The sequence below is a fragment of the Coloeus monedula genome (genome assembly GCF_965178545.1).
Source record: "Coloeus monedula genome assembly, chromosome: 1".
Taxonomy (NCBI): Eukaryota; Metazoa; Chordata; class Aves; order Passeriformes; family Corvidae; genus Coloeus; species Coloeus monedula.
In genome coordinates, this window is record NC_138781.1 from 17,207,744 (window position 1) to 17,227,743 (window position 20,000).

A 20,000-nucleotide genomic window follows, 5' to 3' on the forward strand; every position below is an offset into this window, starting at 1 on the left:
TTAGCCAGCTCTGTCAAAATGTTGGCATTTCTACTAAGAAGGAATTACAGTATCCAATTCTGCCTGTTATTCGGTATCACTCTATCAAAAGATCATGTTTTTCTGAATAATTACTATTAGCATTTCAGCTACTTCTATTATATTTTGTAAAGCTGTCCAAGGAAAGTGACACTGACATTAAAAGCCTATTTTGATTTTGGGTGCAAAATAATTGTTAGACTTGCAAAGCAGAACCTCATAAATCATTTCATTGGTAATCTTCTTCCCTGTAACTGTTATCTCTTCACAATAACTTAGCTTCTGTTTTATTTAACACCAATAATTCTGAAATGCAGGCAGTCCTGAAACTCATGTATTCCACAACACCTCGCACAGAAAGATTTCTTCAGCCCTACAAACCACATTTAATGTCTATAAAATAAATAACATCTATACTACAGAACACTACTCAGTGTAAAGATTTGTTATTGAAGTGAGGCCCCTTAGGGACAGACGTACCTCAGAATTGTTGAGATGACACCTGTGCGTCCCTGAGAACCATCCCTCGCTCGAACACTGATCAATGTCCACCTTCTGCAGATTGATGTCGACTTTGACAACACCTCTGAAAACAGAGAGAAACAGCCTTGAACATAACTACAGAAATAGGTTAAACTTTTTTATGACGCTGTAGCCTGAAAAGCAGAACTACATCTTTCTTCTAAATATGGAATTTGATAAAATGTCTAAAACCAGAGAAGTTTTGTGCTCCCAGAGCCATGATCACAGACACATATTCTTATTTTAGACTTTACTGAGATGTATTATGACAAGAGCTCAGTAAATCTAACACATTAAGAGTAGGGTGGCAGTTAAGAACAAGTTATATATTCAAACAGTGTAATGCCCTTCACATTTTAGAGTGCAGCAAAGACCCAAAATAAATACAGTGAAAGACCTGCACTACTTTTTCTGAAGCCAGCAACCTTCCCGGCCAAATCTGAGAGCAAGGAACCAGGCACTGCACCTCACTCCATGTCCAGCAAAAACTACATTCTCCCCTTTGCTCCAGGGAATCCTATTTGCCAAAACAACTGGTGAAAGCCTTTTTTTGTACTCTCCCCAGTGACAACCCAGCCTCCAGAGACATTCAAGCCTCTTCTCTGCAACTCAACATCCTCCTCCAGCAAACATCCAAGCCCCTCTCCCCACACCTCTGCCAGCTGGCCCTGCAATAAAACCTGATACAACATCAGAAAGTTGCACAAACCAGCAACAGACCACTGATGTCTGTGAAGCAAAAAAAAAGTTTCCTACACACACAGGTCCTGAAGGACTGTCTGAATTGTGTAAGTCCTACACCAAGAAGTCTCCAGGTTTCATCATCAACAATTTGCCTCAAAAATTCTTTTGAAAGAAAACCTAACAAGCCAATTTCAAAGCTGACACACTATTTTATAAAAAACTTGAAAATTATCAGAAGAAAGGTACAAGACTGCAGTTGTATATCTTAAAAAAAAATCCTTCAAAGATTTACATATTCTTCAGAATGATATAGGACATTTATAGCATCATTTTGTGAGTGTATGTCATCTATGACTGCTTTGCTGCAGTCCAGACTTGACAAAAATGTCAAATTGCAACTTCGAGGTGCTAAATCATTACACAAACTCATTCATAGTGGATGAATGCTCTGAGTTGATTTCTTAAATCTAGAATACCATTCCTTTCAAGTCAATAATTTCAACCACTTGGGACAGATATTTTCATTTCCACAGTCTGGAGTTCTACAACTACAAACACCATCATCCCTTCTTTCAGGCTGCAAACTAACAAGGGCATGGCCCAGCCTCTATCTCAGAAACACCTCGCTCACCTCAAAGCATGTTCCCTTGTGGAGATCTGTTTACCCGCTGCTTTCCCTATCCCATATTGTTCCCCCACCCTGGTTTCCCCTGCCCATAGCCCTGGCCACTCCCTCGAGTTCTGTCTATTGGTTCCTGTACCCCAACCCCACCCATGTACCGCCCCTGCAATCTGACAAAACCCCCCTGCGCCCGGATCACGAGGTCTCTCTGCCTCTGGGGGCCACCGGGAGAAGATGTAACCATTAAAGGTCCTCTGAAACCCTTATGGAGAGACCCTTCTCACCTCCTTTGCCATCAATGGTTGTAACACTGATAGCTGCCAGAGCAAAACTGTGGAGCCGTCTGAAATGGACTACGGGAGGGCGACAATGGTCGCACTGCCCTAAGCAGCTCTGCTGAGCTTGCTAAACTAAACCTAGCACTACAACAAATGGTGCCCAATGTGTGGCATCTGAGAAGAGGTGCCCAGGAGAGCGTAGTTGCCTTTGGGAAGCCAGTTCCCCGACGCAAAGCTCACATTTCAGCGAGATGACCGAAGGGACAGCCATTAGCTCCTTGAGAAAAGTAGCGGTTTTGAAAACAGGTCAGCTGGACAGCAATGTACCACGCTGAGTGCCTTAAGTTGATTCTCTGTTCTGGCAAGCCCTGAAGAGGAGCCTGGATAGTCTGGTATGAGAGTGGGAGACTCTTTGTGCTGGTAAGCTTCAGAAGGGAGCCAGGAAATGGCCTGGTTCAGAGGATCATTTTTTCTTTTTAGTTTAATCCTTTTTCCTCGGTTTGGGTGGAGGGTTGGGGGTGGGTTCTTGTTGAGGTGAAGGAGGTCATGCCTCGTGTCAAGCCCCCACAAGAAAGAACCCATCCCTAACAAAAGAAGATGCAAGTTCAGTGCCCCCAGTTTGGGAGTTAATTTTAGCAGTGCATGGGGGGTTCCTTGCATGTGAGAGATAAAAAGAACTAACTTTTGTTTTGTTTCACTCAGTCATGTGGAAACAGAAACCTCTGATCCTCTCCCTCTGACCCTCAGGAGAGATCAGAAAATGTTCTGACCATTCCATGTCTCCCCTGTCCCCTCACCGAGCTAGGGCTCATCACCCTGGCCTGGGAGCTCCCCCTAAACCCTAATCCCAATCCCCCAAAACTCCCACCATGTTGGCTCTAAGTAGCAGCCAAGATGGCCACGACCGCATGTTTGGCTCCGCCATGTTGCCTTCTTCTTGTACTCTGTATCTTCCCGCGTGCGCGAAAACCCTTGGCCCCTCCTTAACCCCACCCCCTGCATTGCTCAGTATTGCTGCATTGGTCCCTTCCCATCCCCCCCTCAAAACGCGAAGTGCCTTTGTGCCAAGTCCCTGCACTGCAGCAGCACATGTGCCCCCAGCAGCCCCTCTCCCCGCCACCAGGTGTTCCATTCCGGCCATGGAACCCCGCCTTGGGCCACAGGGGCTGCCGCAGCGGTCTCTTCCCTCCTGGCAGCAAGACAGATGCCCAAACCAGTAGAGGTAACAGATTACTTATCTGGTGATGTGCAGATCTCATCAGGTAGGTTTCTAGTATCTTCTGGACCTTTACAAACAAATATTAGTGTGTGGGCTGAGGACAGGACCTGTTCTGCAAGTAAATAATCTCCCATGGCTGCATAGAGGCACAAAGCAGGAGCAGGACCAGGACCAACACTACTCCTTGCTCTCCTAATTCATGTTATACACCAGTCAGATCAGCAAAGCTATCAAGGATTAGCATCATCCTGACTACTCTAAAGAAATCAGTAGGAAAAGCAGTGATGATTGAACTTAAGTAGAAATGCAACCCATTCACGTGGGAGACCTCAAGCACCTTAGGGAAGAAGGCTTAATTTCCTTTACACAGGAAGTTTTTCCCTTGTGTACATTTTGTACACAAGGGAAACTAACTGGTAGGAGAGGAAACTCACCTTTCCCTCCTCAAACACTTCTGCAAAGAAGTACAGATTACAAATAAAGGACGAACTAATCACTGCCAGAAGAGAAGAAACACCTTTAAGAGTTTGCTGTGTGGTATCACAAGCAAGCCCTGTAGGAGCAGTGTGTCAGTAAAAAAAGAATATTTATATTTTCAAAAGAAAACTTACCTAGAGGTTACTTTGAGAAAGACAACACACACAAGCCAGAGAAATTAGGGTCAGTAAGAGCACTGAGAAAGCATTTGAGTATGGCCTTGTACCAGAAGTGCTGCAATTTGGAGAATTCATGGCATGTTCTAGTGGGACAAACATCAGAATGCAGAAGAGTATATTAACACTCAGAGCCACGTACTGGAAAGAAAGGAAAATACTTCTGGACTTCTCACATCAGAATTGATTAAAGAACTTACATCATTTGAAAGCTCTTTAATACAATTATTTTGTTAATAATAGATGCAGAAATCAGATTCATTCAGCAACTGTCATTGGAAGAAGCTTCTTGTGATAATTCAGTCCAATCACCTGCTCCGTTAAGTTCGGGGTTTTTTATACCCTCAATAATGGAGACTTCATCTCTGGGAAACCTGATCTAGTGACTGACCAAACACAGAGTGTCAAAAAAGAAACTTTCTGATGTTAAATGAAATTTCTTGTATTTCAGTTTGTGCCTCTTGGGCTTTCCAGCCTTTCATTGAATAAGGCTGAGAAAGGCCTGTCTCTCTCTCCTTTACCCATTTTCACTGGGTACTTACACATAAAATGCCCCTGAAGCCTTTTCTTCTCCAGGCTGAACAGTCCCAGCTCACTCAACCCTTCCTGTCTGCCAGATGCTCCAACTATCTGCGTGGCTTTTCACCAGATTTGCTTCAGTACATCCGTGTCTCCTGTGCTGAGGAGCCCAGAAGTGAACCTTGCACTCTTGATAGAGTCCCACCAGGCTGGGTAAAGAAGGACCAGACCACTTCCCTCAACCCACTGGCAAAACTTCCTCTCACAGACCAGGAGGCTGTCGGCTTTCTCTGCCACAGGCACACAATGGTGATTCATGTCAAACTGGTGCCCACCAGGAGTATAGTAAAGTGACTGACCTCCAATTGGACAGCAGTCATCCACACACAGAAGGCTGCTCAGTTGGTTAAACACTATTTCCCCCTCAGAAATCCATGCTGACTACTCCCAATCACACTTCTCCTCTTCATGTGTTCCAGAAGAGGTTTTCACAACTATTTCCTCCATCACCTTCCCAGGGACTGAGGTGAGGCTGATCAGCCTGTAGTTATTGGAAGATATCGAGTACTTTGGATTTCTGAACATCCTTTGTCACAAAGCACACTTTTCCATTCAGCAGTAAAGACCTTGGAAAAGACCTTTTAAGATCACTGAGTTCCAACCATTAACTAAGCACTGCCAAAGTCACCACTAAACCATGTCTTTAAGTGCCACATCTTTTAAATACCTCCAGGGATGGTTACTCAACCCTGGCAGCCTGTTCCAATGCATGACAATCCTTTCAGTGAAGCAAGTTTTCCTAACATGCAATGTAAAACTCCTCTGGCACAACTTGAAGACATTTCCTCTTCCCCTATTGGTTGTCACTTGGTAGAAGAGACCAATCCCCACCTCTCTACAACCTCCTTTCAGGTAGTTGTAAAGAGCAATAAGGTCTCCCCTGAGCCTCCTCAGGCTAAACACGCCCAAGCTCTCTCAGCTGCTCCTCATAGGACTTGTGCTCCAGACCCTTCACCAGCTCCATTGTTCTTCTCTGGACTTGCTCCAGCCTCTTTAATGTCTTTCCTGCAGTGAGGGGCCCAAAATTGAACACAGTATTTGAGGTACAGCCTCACCAGTGATGAATACAGGGGAACGATCACTTTCCTGGTCCTGCTGGCCTCACTGTTGCTGATACAAGATACTCATGATCACAGTCATGCTCAGACAGCATCTCCATATTCCTCCCAGGTTACCAGGCCCCACTCCCACCTGCACTTTCAAGTTATGCTTAAGTTTTGTCAGGATCTCCCTGTTAAGCTATGCAAGCTTGAAAATATTTTCATAATACTTCTTCCAGAAACACTATAAAATTCTACCATTTCAAACTAAATGCATGTTCCTTTTGCTTCTCTTGTACTAAAGCATTTCTTACAAGAGTGTGTGTCTTTCACAAAACCTAATCTTCATGAACTCAGTGCAGACTTTTCTACCTACACTCTTCCCATCTGCAGCTCTTCTGCAGCACAACCTGAACTTTTGATATGGTTAAGTTGTTCTGGTTTTCCCTTTTCTCAGAGCTTTGTGAGTTTCTGGGGTGAAAATTCACAGCAAGAAGAAACAGGACAGTGCAGAAGCAGGAAAGCACTCTCTCCCAATAGTTACAAGCTGTTCAACTGTTTTCCCCCCCCATGGTGCGTATTATCCTTTTTTCACTAGACCTCTGCAATAGATGTTTCATAGTAACATCACACTTCTGAAGTAGTACCAGGGTCTGAAACTACTTAAGGATACAGTGCTTTCAAAAGCAAAGTTTCTTTAAGCATATATGTGGCATTTAGAAAAAGTATCGTGATGGTACAAGACTTCTACTGTGTTCATTTGAGATCCTTTGCCATTTTAAAACACCATCTCAGACTTGTACCCCACTGCTATTACACAGAGTACACTAATATGTACACGATATATTTTTGAAATTCATCTGTGATTAATACAGTAGCTGGCACAGCCTGTTTAGCCACCCACATTTCCAGTTATTTTTGATTCAGCATTCGGAAAATGGAACATATGGAAGAACACATCCTCCCAGAACGTATATGGACCAACTCCCTGTGTTATATTTATCGAACTAATTGGGAATAATTGCAGTGTTGCTATCTTGGTGGAAGCAATCAAGACAAATATCAAGGGTGTAAGACTAGACTCTGCTTGTCAGCGTAACACATTCATCCACACTGGCAATGCTGCCTGGCTGAACCAAGCCACAGCCATAAGTTAATAACAACATTACTGGTAATTGTGGACCATCTGGCAGGTAAGTGTATTTTGTTAATCTCCTTGTAACAATAGATATTTGTTTCCTGCCACAATTTTACAGTCCTTACACACACAAAAGAGGTATTTAAGGATTGCATGTCCATGCTAAACACACAGTTAAGAACGAATTAGTTGAATTATATGTAAGATAATCATTGAAGAATGATGTTATCAAGGATTTTCTGTCAGGTCAGAGGTTTGATTTAAGAGGCTTTAATGCCTGTCTGTATTTCCAGTACTACTGTTTGTTGGCATGCTGCTTGCCTTGAAATCTGTGCCAGAAATTGATTTAAGCTTATTTTCCCAACCTACTAGCTATCCTGATAGTTTCAGTATTTATAATATTTCATTGTAACAACATGTTGTAAAACCTATCTACAGAATATTTTTTTGAGTCTACCATTACATCATAAAAAAAGCAGAAGGAGCATGTTCTCCTTCTCCTAGTCAGTTTAAGCCAGAACAGTACAAAATAATAGCCTGCCAGCATTTAAATGGTGATAAACAGCATCCTTGTCCTCTAAGTCTTCAAAAGCTTTTTTGGCACAGAGGTCATCACAGCTCAGCTAAACACGCAGTTTGCCTTCTAAGTTTGTACACTTATTTTTGAGCCCATAAGCATTGTGAGCACTCATAATTAAGGTATAAGGCATGGTTGTCACACACTGAAGTGGGCATCATCCCCCACATCTAGCCAGCTGCTCAGATTCTTGCTGTCATATTCATTCAGCCCTCCATGCTGTCCTTCATAAGTCCTTATTTACCACAAAACAAGGAGATAAAGACAAGTTCTCTACAGCCCTCAGAAATCTACAAATGCCCACTCCTCTAAACAAATACACACTGTATTTAGCAAAGCCAATGTTTTCAGGGCAGATGCCTTTTTTCTGACCACTCATTTTTGAGGTTGCCACTTTCAAGAATATTAGTCTTCAAATACTGCATACTACTTGACACCTGAGGCTCCTCCAATGTACCATCAACTGAGCATCCAAAAATAATCCTGGTGTCAAATTCACAAATGAGTTTCAGCCGTAAGTCGTACTGACAAACAGCAGCTTCTGCAGTCTGCTTGCCTTTGAAAGTTAAGATTTAGGATTCTGCATCACTTAGACATTGTTAAAGTTGTCACCATGCCTAACCAGCCAGATTCACAAAAGGCTACTGGGACATGACACACAATTTTGACCTGGTCACAGAGTTACCACCAATTCCTTACTAACAGGACAGGCACCTCCCTAATTCCTCAGCCACAGCATGACTGCTGCTCTTCAGCACACACACACTCCTTTCAAAGGAGAACCAGCTTTCACTAAAAATAAACTTAACTGAGGAGTAAGGTAAAGCAGTGTGGGCACATAAATTAGGATTCACCTGCAAAGAAAATCCCTCTAGGCCATTTGAAAAAGTACTACAAGGGCAGAATACTTAAAGCTGAATTCTCTATTGTCTGAAGAATTATTTCAGATTTAAATCTGACTTGAGATTTATGGCATGCAGTGTTGCCTCCCTGGGGATTTCCCTGCAGTTTAGCCAGAGAGTTTCTTAGATACTCTGAAGGGCAGAGATGGTTTGGGGTTTTTCTTTTTTTTTTTTTTTTTTTTTGCTTGAGGATGCTCAAGTTTCTGCTAGCATCTTCACTCTGTCACAAAACATCACCTTGTATAGGAATACCAGATGTCAGTGATGGTGGAGTACCACGTACATTAGATTACCCCCATGAAAAAAGGTCTTGGAGCCAAATTCAGGTTACTTTTTTTGAAATGTTTGCATTACCCTCCATGAGGTGAAAGAGGCAGGTAGAAAGAGTCCCAAGGAACAGAGCATGATAGAAGAAAATATGTCAGGAACACAAAGAGCTTTTGAAATAGAAGAATCCTACACAGGAGGGATGGTCTCAGCCTAACTATATCAAATCCTGTGACCCTGAAGATTTATTTAAAGGTAACAAGATCATTTTAAAACTCAAAAGTAAGTGGAAGCCAACCTAAAAAAAAAACCAAAAATGGAAAGGCATAAACCTGGGCAAGGAGGAACATACAAATTACAAGAATGTAAGACAAAACCAGGACATTTTTAGAAACAGCATGTTAAAAGGACAGGCTCTGCTAATTAAAAACATTTCAAATACCTCAAAGTGGAAGGCTGAACTAAAATCTCTAACACAATACAAAACCAAGATACAAAAATTGCTCAGAGTAGAGACGGCTTTTGTCAAAAATTAGTTATTTTCATTGCTCTTGAAAGAATCAATGAAACTAAAGTCAGCTTTCACATGCAGGGCAGTTAACAAGCTGGACTTCACAACTCTTTTCTTTGTTTGGCACATTCACAGATGACCACAAATGGATAGCCAGTGACAAAGTCTGTGAGTGATAAAAACACTTAATATAACCCACAACTAAACCTGCCTGACACAGAAAAGATGTAATAAAACACTTTGGGAAATGTTCATTCAAGAATCTGGGATCTCCCAATGAATTTAGATTCACAAAGTGAATCTAAAACCAAAAAAATTATGGAACCCATAATATATGGATATTATGTAATAAATAAATAGATTATGGAATACAATGCCAAACTACATTGCAGAAGACAAATGCGTTAAAACATGGATTAGAACCATGAAGGTCAGTTTAATCTATATTTATTATCCAGTCATTCAGATAAAGTCTGAAAAACAATTTATTTTTATTGCTTAATATTGGTAAACTGGATATAATCAGGTTAGGAGAACTTGACATTTTTCCTTCAGTACCTGCCAGAAGCTGCTTTTGGAGCAAGGGCTACGGAAACCTTTCATCTGACCTTACACAGCAATACATTTTTTCTTACCCTTAGGAACATTTCTATCTCAGCCCACATTCACAAACAGAAAAGATGACAGTCCTACAGCTGAATCTCAGATAGTAACGACTGCCACATGTCCATCCCCTTCAAAAGAACTTTGATAACCTGCTGTGCTGGAAGTCAGGCCCAAGGGGGATGGAGGTGGAGAACAGAGGAATTGGAAACAGAAGTTTGACCCAAAAAAGAATAGTTCCTTTTATTGCAACTTAGCACATGCCACGTAATTGCGGACATGAATGCAGTATGTGTTTCAATCCTCTCATGGCCATATTTAACTTTTTTCTTCAAAGACCCACTTCTGTTTCTCCAGTACTGAAGAAAGACGAATCATGGTTCTAAAAAGAAAAATCCCTATTTATTGTTCCTTTCCTATGTTTCATCAACATCCAGTTTTCTATCCCTATCCATGACCTCATATGAAAAATGCTGGCAGGGACATGACTGATTGCCCAGGGAACACTTACAGCATCCTGGGGGTTTCCACAAACAGACTGTAAATCATTAGAAGCTTCTTTGTTTTAACTTCTTTTCAGGAACACAAATCCAAGACTTTCAGAAATTCTAGGAAATAAATTATTCGTTTTCATTTTTGAAACCTGTTCTAAATCCACCCACACCTTCAATCATGTTAAGAGCCAGGACATGTTATAAAAAATGTCAACTACACCATTTCAAAATACTTTCCGTATTATACAACTAGTGTCACATCACAATGGCACAAAAAAATTAAAAAACCTCCTTAAACAATTAAAATTAATTTTCTCTTAGCTCAGTACTGAGACTAAAGAGAGATTGGGAGAAACTAAAAAAAGGGGGCTAAAGGAAGAAATTAAAGCATGCTTAAAATAATTGCCCATTTTTAAAATTTCTTTTTTTCATGTCTACATTTGTTTAGGTTTTTTTACCAAGCAATTTAACAGCTGTGAAATATTTAGCAGAATATGAAATTATGTGTAATCCCTAAGAAATTACTTATTTGTCATAAATACTTCTATCTCCATGGTTTAATCTGCCTTTAGTAATGTCTCCTTAACTAAGAGTCCCATCATAGTCCAACACTGGAGTGGTCCAATTGTTAATAGTACAGTGGAAATCACTACATTACACTGCCTTTAGGGAAGAAACAGCTCAATCTAACTGTGCAGTAAAGATTATCTTTGCATCAAGGAATATCTTTCCAATAATTAAGAAGTAGCAAGCTTCTGGAAGACAGAAGATATTAAGATGTAGCACAATCTGGCCAAACTTCAGAATGAAGTTACCTGTAAATGCTCCAGAACAAGACTCCATTCAAAATAAAATAAAATTAAAAAAACAAAACAAAAAACAAACAAACAAAAAAAACCCACTCCCAATTTATTCAGCTTGCTGATTGAGTACCTTTCTCCCAAAACAGACATTACTCCATTGGATTCTTCCTAAAAACCTTAAAAAAAAAGATAGCAAATGCTGTGCTGAATTTGGTGAAAAACTTGCTGGAATGTGGTGGGAGGGGGGAAAGAAAGCCAATGCCCTGTATCCTGAAGCCAATCTGACCTCCACAATGAGAAATCATGTGAGACCAATGACCAGTTCCCAAAATGTAGATGTATTACAATACAACATTAAAGAAAATGAGAACAGCACACAAGGGAACATTTTGAACTGCAAAAGCAGCAACTCATTCATCAGAGTTTGGGGATAATTGATGTCATTGCACAAGGCTGAAACAGCACACATGAATCTGACTAACCACCTTCAAGAAATACTGGGACAGGACTTGAGAAGAGGGACCATGGCAACAGAGAGTTTATGACAGAGACTAAAGAAAGCCACTTTGTGTAGTCTAGTAAACAAAGGTGAAGAAGGGGCCATTGTCTATAAATAAGTCAGGGCAGTAAAGACCAGCTAAGAGTGCTAAGTCAGATGGAAGACAGTTCTGGACCAGAAAAAAAATGCATGAGAACTGACTGTGAATAAATTCAGATCAGAAATCAGGAGAAGCTATCCAACCATTAGGTCTGGCATGCCAGTGAACTGAAGAGTCAAGAGGGAAACCCATCTACTTTAAGACAGGGATTTGTCAGCTGATGACATTAAGTGGGCTTGTGACAGCAGAAGACTGACTCAGTGACCCAAGGAGGACTTTTTTTTAACTTGTGTGTTCCTATTAGCTGACTATTTGGTCATCTTTCCTCTAGAGTAAGTGATCTTCCCCACTTGTCTCCTGGACTGCTAAAGCAATGAAGACCTCTCATTTCTTCTCTGGGGCCAAGAAAATACTCTAGAGAAAGAATTGTATTTATAAGAATCAGCTTCCCACACTTTCCCACCTTCTCAGTACGGCTGCAGAGAGGACAGTTGGCTCATTATGTGCCATAAAATATGGTTCATTCTCATCATGTGATAGGCAGCAGCAGAGGAGGGACATGGAAGATCAGTGACAGATGCTACTGTGCTCTACCCCCTGCAGCACTGGAGTAGTAGAGTGATAAGGCACATTAGGTGGTGAATTTCAGCCACAAACAGCATCAGTTTAGACAGAAGGAATGGTTAACGCCAAGTGACTACTTCTAGTCTCTGTGGATCCTCATTTCTGAATGAGAGCCTACACTGCCTCTTGCAAGAAGACAGTAGTAATGTTCTCTCCATGCACTTTGGGTGGAAAGACCAGCAGATGTTGACAACAAAATACCAGCAAGCACTGCTAAGAAGCTGCAGACAGCCAGCACTGCTAGCTTAGCATTGTATTAGGCTAATGTGGCCCCATTGGGCCTGAACAGCCTCTGGTACATTTATCAGCACAACTTCATCTCAGTATTCATCTATAGTATTAGTCATGGCAAGACAACCATGTTCTCTCCTTGGCCTTCACTCTGGGCAGTTTGGCAGTAATCGCTTGGGAAGGAGAGAGGTGAAACTGAAGACAGGCAAGCTGCTTGCAGGAGCCCCCTGGCCTGTAACACTCACATCCTCAGGCCAAAAGCACTGTAACTCTTCCTAGTGTTAAGAACAAAGCTTGCTGCTTTTGGCTGCACTTTCAGAATGTCATTGACAACAGCACTGCAGTAGTAGCATGCACTGAACATAGCCAGTAGTAGTTACCAGTATTGCCTCCATTAAACTCTTTCCTTTGCTATGCCACATGAACAAACACATCTGTTACTACCACAGAAGAGATACCAAGAAGGAGCAATGGCTTTTCCTTCTGTAATCTGAAGGAACTCTTTCATGAATGTAGCATGATCTCACCCTATTGTACCATGCCTTAACCTAATGTGAGCAAAGAAAGTACAAAAACAGTTCGAATAATATTAAAGGGGCATACACTAAATTACCATTAAGGACATCATGCCAGACTATTAAATAGGAGGAGCATGTACACTGATTCATTAAAATGTTTCTAACAGATGGTTCAAAGATACATTTTCTGGAGAACCAACCCAGCTGTCCCAAAAGGTGAAGGTTAGTAAACACTGTTTATCATATGAGCCTTAAATAAGGATTTAAAGTCAAAATACTGTGTCACTAGAAGACTGTTGGTGAGGGGAAGTAAAGCTTACTTCAAGAGGCATCTTATAGTAATTCACACTAATTTTCTAGTAACCACATTAGATTTTACAGTTTTCTATTACGTATGCATACGTTAAACCATTTTTTCCTCTTAAAAATTCACATTGAGGCTGTGTACCTATTAAGTATTGAAAACATTGTGTAGATAGAGACAAACTACAAGTCTTAGAAGAAGCATATTTTGTGTATCCTATTTTCTGTGTAGCTGAGAAGTTACTTTCTCAATATCCCAAATGATAAGCTTACATTGAAGCCCATCTTTCAGCTAGCATACCTCAAACCAGGAACACAGGAACTATCCTTTAGCCTTGCCAGAATGTGCATACATGCATTTATAATTTTACTTCTTCCACCTGCTTATTTAATAGTTTGGCATAAAACATAACCCATTTTTTAGAAATGCTTACAGACTCATCTCTTTTGATACCACAAAGCTTTGTTAGTTTTGTCCTAACTGTTCAGTACAGCAGCAACACAACACTTTGAACTTGCACAGCATACTCCATCTCAAGATCTTCTTAATAAGAAGTGGTTCTCCAAGCTTAGATGAGCTCAGTGAATGCCATTTGAAGTATCAGGGTTATAAGAGGTTATTCTATTTTTTAACAGAAGTGACCCCCACATGGCAAACAGAGGCTGGGAAGATGAGGCAGAGAAGGCACTGCTCTGTACCGCATCCAGGAGGACATCTACTGGTTGCCTGGGTTGGCCAGGGTTACTCCAAAACAGAACTGGTGTGCTCTGCACACCAAAGCCACCACAGCAGAAACCAAGACCACTGAGATGCTTCCTGGCATCACAAAATCTAGGCACAGAGATGGGATTGAAGCTTTAGACTCTTTTGCTTAAAACATGGGTTTATTTCCTCTTCAATTAGGTCAAGATTGAAGCTTCTTTGAGATAAGCTTCATATCAAAATTTATATGCTCTGCTAGTTTGTGGCTGCCACCACACCTCCAGCTAGTGGTCCTGCAAAACTCTACCCCCAACAAGAGATTATCAGCCTACATTAACTTTCATCCACATCCTGAAATTCATCAAGTGTTGAACATTGCATTTCAATGATCTCTGACAAGCTTCCTGACTCCTCTGGACTCCCTAGGGTCCAGAAGAACTCTACAGTAGACCTATTCCTGGGTTTTAGTCTCGAGAGGAATTCAGCAACAAACAGCATACAGATGAGCTCATTTTACCTTAACCCTACCATTCCCATAAGTGTGAAAATTTCAGGGCAAAATGTAATTCAACAGAGAAATATGCAGCCATTATCCATTCAACAGATTCTGGGTTTTTCAAGGATTTATGACTCCACTCATATCTCTGATCTCACTGGATTTCCGACTAAGCCAAGAGAAACAGCTTTTGCATACACTATTGCCTTGCCACCTAGGTGTGGCAAAATCTCTTCTGTGTCTGCTATGTTCTTATCTATCTTCACTTACTACTAATTCATAGCACAAAAGAAATCCTGTGTTCCTTTCACACACTGAGAAATGCCAGCTGCTTCTGGGCAGCAGACATTCCCCACTGGGCAGAGCTACTTGTGAACCCCTTGCAGAAGTGCCGGGGAAAAATCTGACATCTCTTACTCCACAGGTAGTAGTTTGAGCAAACTCTCTTTGCTGTCAAAATACAAAGACACAAGAGAGTCTTTTTCTATCCTCCTCTCTGCTAGTTGCAGCTCAGTGGCAAAGTATATAAAAGCAATAAAAAGTACATAAAGCAATAAAAAATAAGCAAATCTTTACATATGCCAGGTATCAAATATAAAGCTGGTGGTGTCCTAAGGAAAGCTTTCCTACTGCCAGTCGAGGTTATAGCCACATGCACAGAACTGCATGACAGAACTGCAGTCACCAACACCTATTTACCTACAAGTGTGCTGACCAGGTTGGAGCACCCCACAGTGGATGTGCTCTGGAGACTAGAAACAGCAGTTTACCAGCACAATAATGTTATTTCCCAGCTGGTTAAAAGCATAGCTGTGGTCAAGTTAGGTTTATTACATAGTTTAATAACGCCCTGGTGAACATTTTCCTCTTGCAGACAGAGATAAACTTCAACTGGCAACTGCTGCTCTCGTCTCCCCACCACAAGCACACCAGGAACGTAACCCACATGCACGCCTGCTCCAGTAGGAGCAGGTAAAGGAAACTCTATCTTACAGACCGAGACGACAGCGATTCTTGTACTGAGCAACAGTTCCCTAAGGCACACCTCAACAAGAAGGCCTGAGGTTGCTCTGCGGTGTGATTGAGCAGCCGGTGCGGCAGGGGTTGATGAGGTCACCCAGAGACCCAAAATGCCCTTCCCTAGGAGTGGAGCAGAACCAAACTACCCCCTCCCCTTCTCGACAGAAAGCAAGCAGAACACTCCTCCTACCTGAACTCGGGCAGGAGGTTTGGCCGCAGCCCATAGAAAGCTGCCGAGAGAGTCACTAGCCAGCCGGGTTTGTAATTCCCATTCTCACACTCCAGATATGGTGAGGACCACCTGATGTGGTTCTTCTCAGCAGTGAAGCTCTCCCGCCTCTTCCAACTGTTTTCCAAAGTTTTGGGGCCCGTGTTTAAGACCTTCCTGTGCAGATGTGGCCTCCACTTGCGCTTCAAGCCGTGGAACCACTCTGTTTCCACGGAGGCGTTGGCCAGGCGGTGAGCCGAGGAGGACAAGTCCTGCAGGAGGACCTGGCTCTCGTGCCTGCTGGCCTGGAGGAAAACCTGGGGAGTGGAGGAAAAAGGCTCCGTGCTGAAAGTGATAGCGGCCCTGGAGATGTTGGGGTCCTCCTCCAGCAGGCTCCTGATCAAGGCGCGGTACCACTCCAGGTCCTCCTGTAAGTTCTGCTCCCGCGACTTATTGCTCTGGAGGATCATGTTAAGTAAGTTGGTGGCGTGAGTGAGGGTGCCCAGGGCACCGTGCAGGGAGGGGTGCGAGGTGAAGCGCGACTTGCCGGCGAGGCTGGCCAGCTCGTACCGCCCGGAGCAGTTGGCTCGCCGCAACTCCCGGGAGTCGCCCGTGTAGAGGAACGAGGCCACGTCCTGGGGCACCTCCTCGGCGAGCCGCTGCGCCAAGATGGTGCTCTCTGTAGAGCGGCTCCGCGGAGCCGGCGGAGGCTCCCGGCTCTTGATGTGGTTGTAAGTAGGCTGCTTCCCTCCGAGCGCCCGCTCCCGGCCGCGCACTGCCTGCCCTTGGTCGGCGGCAGCCCCCAGCCCGGGCTGGGCGAGGAGCAAGAGGAGAAGGAGCCGGAGCAAAGCCATGTCCCCCGGTGCTGCCGGTCGCGCCGGCACAGCGAGGCGGCTGAAGATGGGCTTCGCGCAGGCGGCCGCGGCGCAGGGGTGCGAACGCGCAGAGGCGGCCGAGCGGCAGCGGGGCGGAACGCGACCCCCGGCCCGCGAATCACCTGTGGCGGAGCCGCCCGCAACCTCCCCAGCGCGGGGCTCCGCACAGCCCCACCGCCGGCTCGGAGCGGCGCGCAGCCCCTCCGGCGACGGCAGAGCCGAGCCCGCCTGCGCCTCCTCCCGCCGCGGCCACCGCGCTCACTGAGCTCCTGCCCGGCGCAGCGCGCAGGGGCGGCGGCGCCCGCGCCAGGCGCAGCGGCGGGTCCCCCCGCGGCGCCCCGCCGCCGCCCGCGCTCCGCCGCTCCGCATCCTTCGGGCGCCGCTGCCGGAGAGGGGGGCCCGCAGCGCGGGACTGCCACTTGCTGCGGGGATCGGCGGGCGGGGCTGCTGCCGGGGAGTCAGCGGGCAGGCGCCCGCCTCCGCCAGCGCTCGGCTCCGCGAGCGTGGACGCCCGGCCGTGGGAGGATGGATGCTCGCCGAGCGGCTCGGCCACGGGCAACCCCACACCTCACGGCGCTCCTCACCGCCGGCCCTTATAGGTGTACGCCAGCCAGCGGCCGCCCTATGTGGCCGCCTCGCCTGTCAGTCAGCCGGCAACCACTCACGGGGCAGGAGGACGGCGCCGTGCGGTGCCGGGGAAGGCGGTGCTGCAACCGCGGAGAGGCGTCGAGGCACCTCTCTTCACCTGCAGCCGGCTCCGCTCGGGACGGAGGCGGGGCAGGTGCCCGCCCCAGTCGGAGCCGCTCCGCTTTCCAGGGGCTCAGGGGTCGCGGGCGGGGAATCTGCGGAGGCTCCGCGGGGCCCGGGCCGGGGCGCGGGGCTCTTCCGCGGCGCGTGGCAGCGACACCTGGTGGCCGGGCCTGGGGCGGCGCCGCGGCGGCTCCGCGCCGGGGGCCAGCGGCGGGACTCGCGGGAGCGGCTGCGGGGCGAGGGCAGGAGAGGGGGATCAGGGGCCCAAAATACCCCGTTCCGCCTCCCTCTCTCCTCTGCAGGGAGCAGGAGAAGCCTGACGCTCCGGGGGAAGGCAGCTCCAGCTAGATCCGCAGCGTGGGCTGGTGCCTGTCAGGGCTGCGTGCCGCTGTGGGGAAGGCGCTCTTGCTTCCAGCATTTCTAGGGTGGGTGGCGGGGGCACAGGCTGTTCCTCGGCTTCCCTCGGGACGCGTGCGGCCAGCCGGGCTGCCCAGGAGGGATGCCTTTGTCGAAGTGAACGATGTTTGGGTGGGAATGGGAACTGCGCCTTCGGGATCTCCGGGCCCGCGGCCCGCGGGCGCCTCGCACGGGCCGCCGCGCTCGCCGCCTCGCCTCACCTGCCCCGGGCACGGAGTGCATCCCGCCGGAATGGGCACTGGGCCACTTGCCTTCTCCCTGCAGTACGGTGGCTGGCTGGTTGTATTTGTGTAACCGTGATCTTTCTTCTTTTTTTCCCGTAGTGTTTGAACTCCAAGATGCTAATTCCTACAGCTGTTTTCAAAACTAAACCCTTAATCCAGTGGCTTTTAACACTGACCTTCAGAGCACCTCTGTGGAGCCACAGCAGCACAGGCTGATCGCCCAGCTTTCCTCCTGCTCTGTGGAAACCCCTTTGGAATAACACAAATGCTTAGAAGACATAGTTGGGATTTTCCAGATAAGCTATCATGATCAGTAATAAGGATGTAGTTTAGTAAAACAATTCAACATGTGTTTAACTTTGTACATTTTCTTTGGCAGAAGTATGCACCTGCTCAATATCTTACTAATGGATGAGGGGTTTGTGATAGGAGACAGCAAAGGGTGGATTTTGGAGGAGGTGGTCCACAGCAAAATCTTCTAACTACATTCCATTCTCATTTAATATAAAATTCCATTTTGGAATTCAAAAGTGCAAATGAAAAGAGTAGTAAAAGATCTTTTGTTTTTATCTTCTCCCACACACACACGTGCATGCACATCCTATTTCAGTTATGTAGAATATATGATCTAATTTTAAACCACTTTTAAATAAGCTATATCTGCTCCTTAAAGCATAATCTTATTTTAGAATTACTTGAAACAACACTTAATGGAGTAGTCACTCTAACACAGCTAAATGTAAATTACATTTTCAGTCCATATATCCTAGTGATATTATGCACTTTGCCTATGGACACCTTTAATAATTATAATATCACGTGTTGGTTAAGGGAGAAAATTATAAATCCTTTTTGTCTCTTGCTGTATGCAGTTGAAGAGGATATTCAACACGTAACAATCATTTACTTGTACTGAAATTTCCCTTAGGTGAAGAGTTTGTGAGATTATTTAGAAACTGCTTATACTGAGAAGCTCAGACACTGGTATTTACAGTTTAGCACAGCACAGGAAGTCTGTATTTCCAAATCTGCTCTGAGCAAATACCTAAAGATGCATCATTTGCCACGGATGAGAGATAACTAGGGCTTTTGACAGCAGCAGCTCTCAGGACTGAGCTAAACTAACATGGGGTCTGTTACATGGAGAGATATCACTGGCAACATAAACACATTTTTTTTAATGGTGTGCCTAGGCTGATTCTCTTTATTGACAGACAAGGGCTGCTCTAAAGGAAAGGTCAGTTCCCTGTTGGAAATTCATTTCCCCTCCTCTAGCCTGACTGTTAATTCCTATCTGAATTGCGCTAGGCCTGCTCAATGGCCACATCCACACATTCTCAGAATAATCAGATATCCCCTTCATGTCCTTGCATGGTAAGTCCCTTGTATTTCCTGATCACCTCATAGTCCTTCCACGTACCCTTCTTCAGCAGCACCCACCGCTCCCCCAGCCCCTTGTCCTTCACTAACACCCCAGAAACTATAGTTCTGAACCCAAAGGCTTGCCAGCAGGAAAGACCCAAATGGGTTAGTGCACATCTCCAGCTGCTGGAAGTCTCCCTTAACCTCAGGCATTAGAAGTCTCTCTTTTTCCCGTCTTACTGGTCTGCTCTGTGTGTTTGGTCTCTTTGCTACCATTTTTGAGCCAGAGGGAGAGGATGAGGGGTTTAATGAGGACTTTCTCATTGAGGGTACCAGGATCATGGTTGAGTCTTGTACAGGTGTATCACAGAGGGTTCAAAGAGGCTTTCTTTATCCTGTAGGGCTTCTTTCTGCAGTCAGTTCAGAGCTGATCCCAAACAGCTACTGTGTACAGCCAGTCCAAAATGAGACACAAATAGATTTTAAGCCATTGCAAATGTGCATCTTCTTATGACTTTGTAAACACTAAGCTGTGGGACCCAAAGCCTACCATTCATGGCCCAGATCCAGGGAATTGGCAAAATGGAAATGTAGTATCCTCCTAGATTAAGGAAATCTACCAAATATTTTATTTACACCAGTTTACTGAGGACTGGAAGAGGTGTAGAAGCCTTTGACCATTGTATTTTTATTTTAATATTAAAATGCATTAGTTTTTTCTGGACTGTTATTTGTAATCAGTTGAGTGTGTCAGAAATCT

The 20,000-nt window shown here is 44.9% G+C and overlaps 1 protein-coding gene across 1 annotated transcript in view; it reads right to left on the reverse strand.

Moving 5' to 3' along the window:
* The window catches only part of GPR158 (G protein-coupled receptor 158), a gene marked incomplete at both ends in the record, with an annotated part of 187,253 nt that extends 170,787 nt beyond the window's left edge, over positions 1-16,466 (reverse strand). The window contains 2 exons of the mRNA XM_082300225.1: positions 499-604; positions 15,595-16,466. Of these exons, the coding sequence (XP_082156351.1) occupies positions 499-604; positions 15,595-16,466 (978 nt within the window). The remainder of the gene's footprint in view (positions 1-498; positions 605-15,594) is intronic.
* Between the last annotated feature and the right edge of the window lie 3,534 nt (positions 16,467-20,000).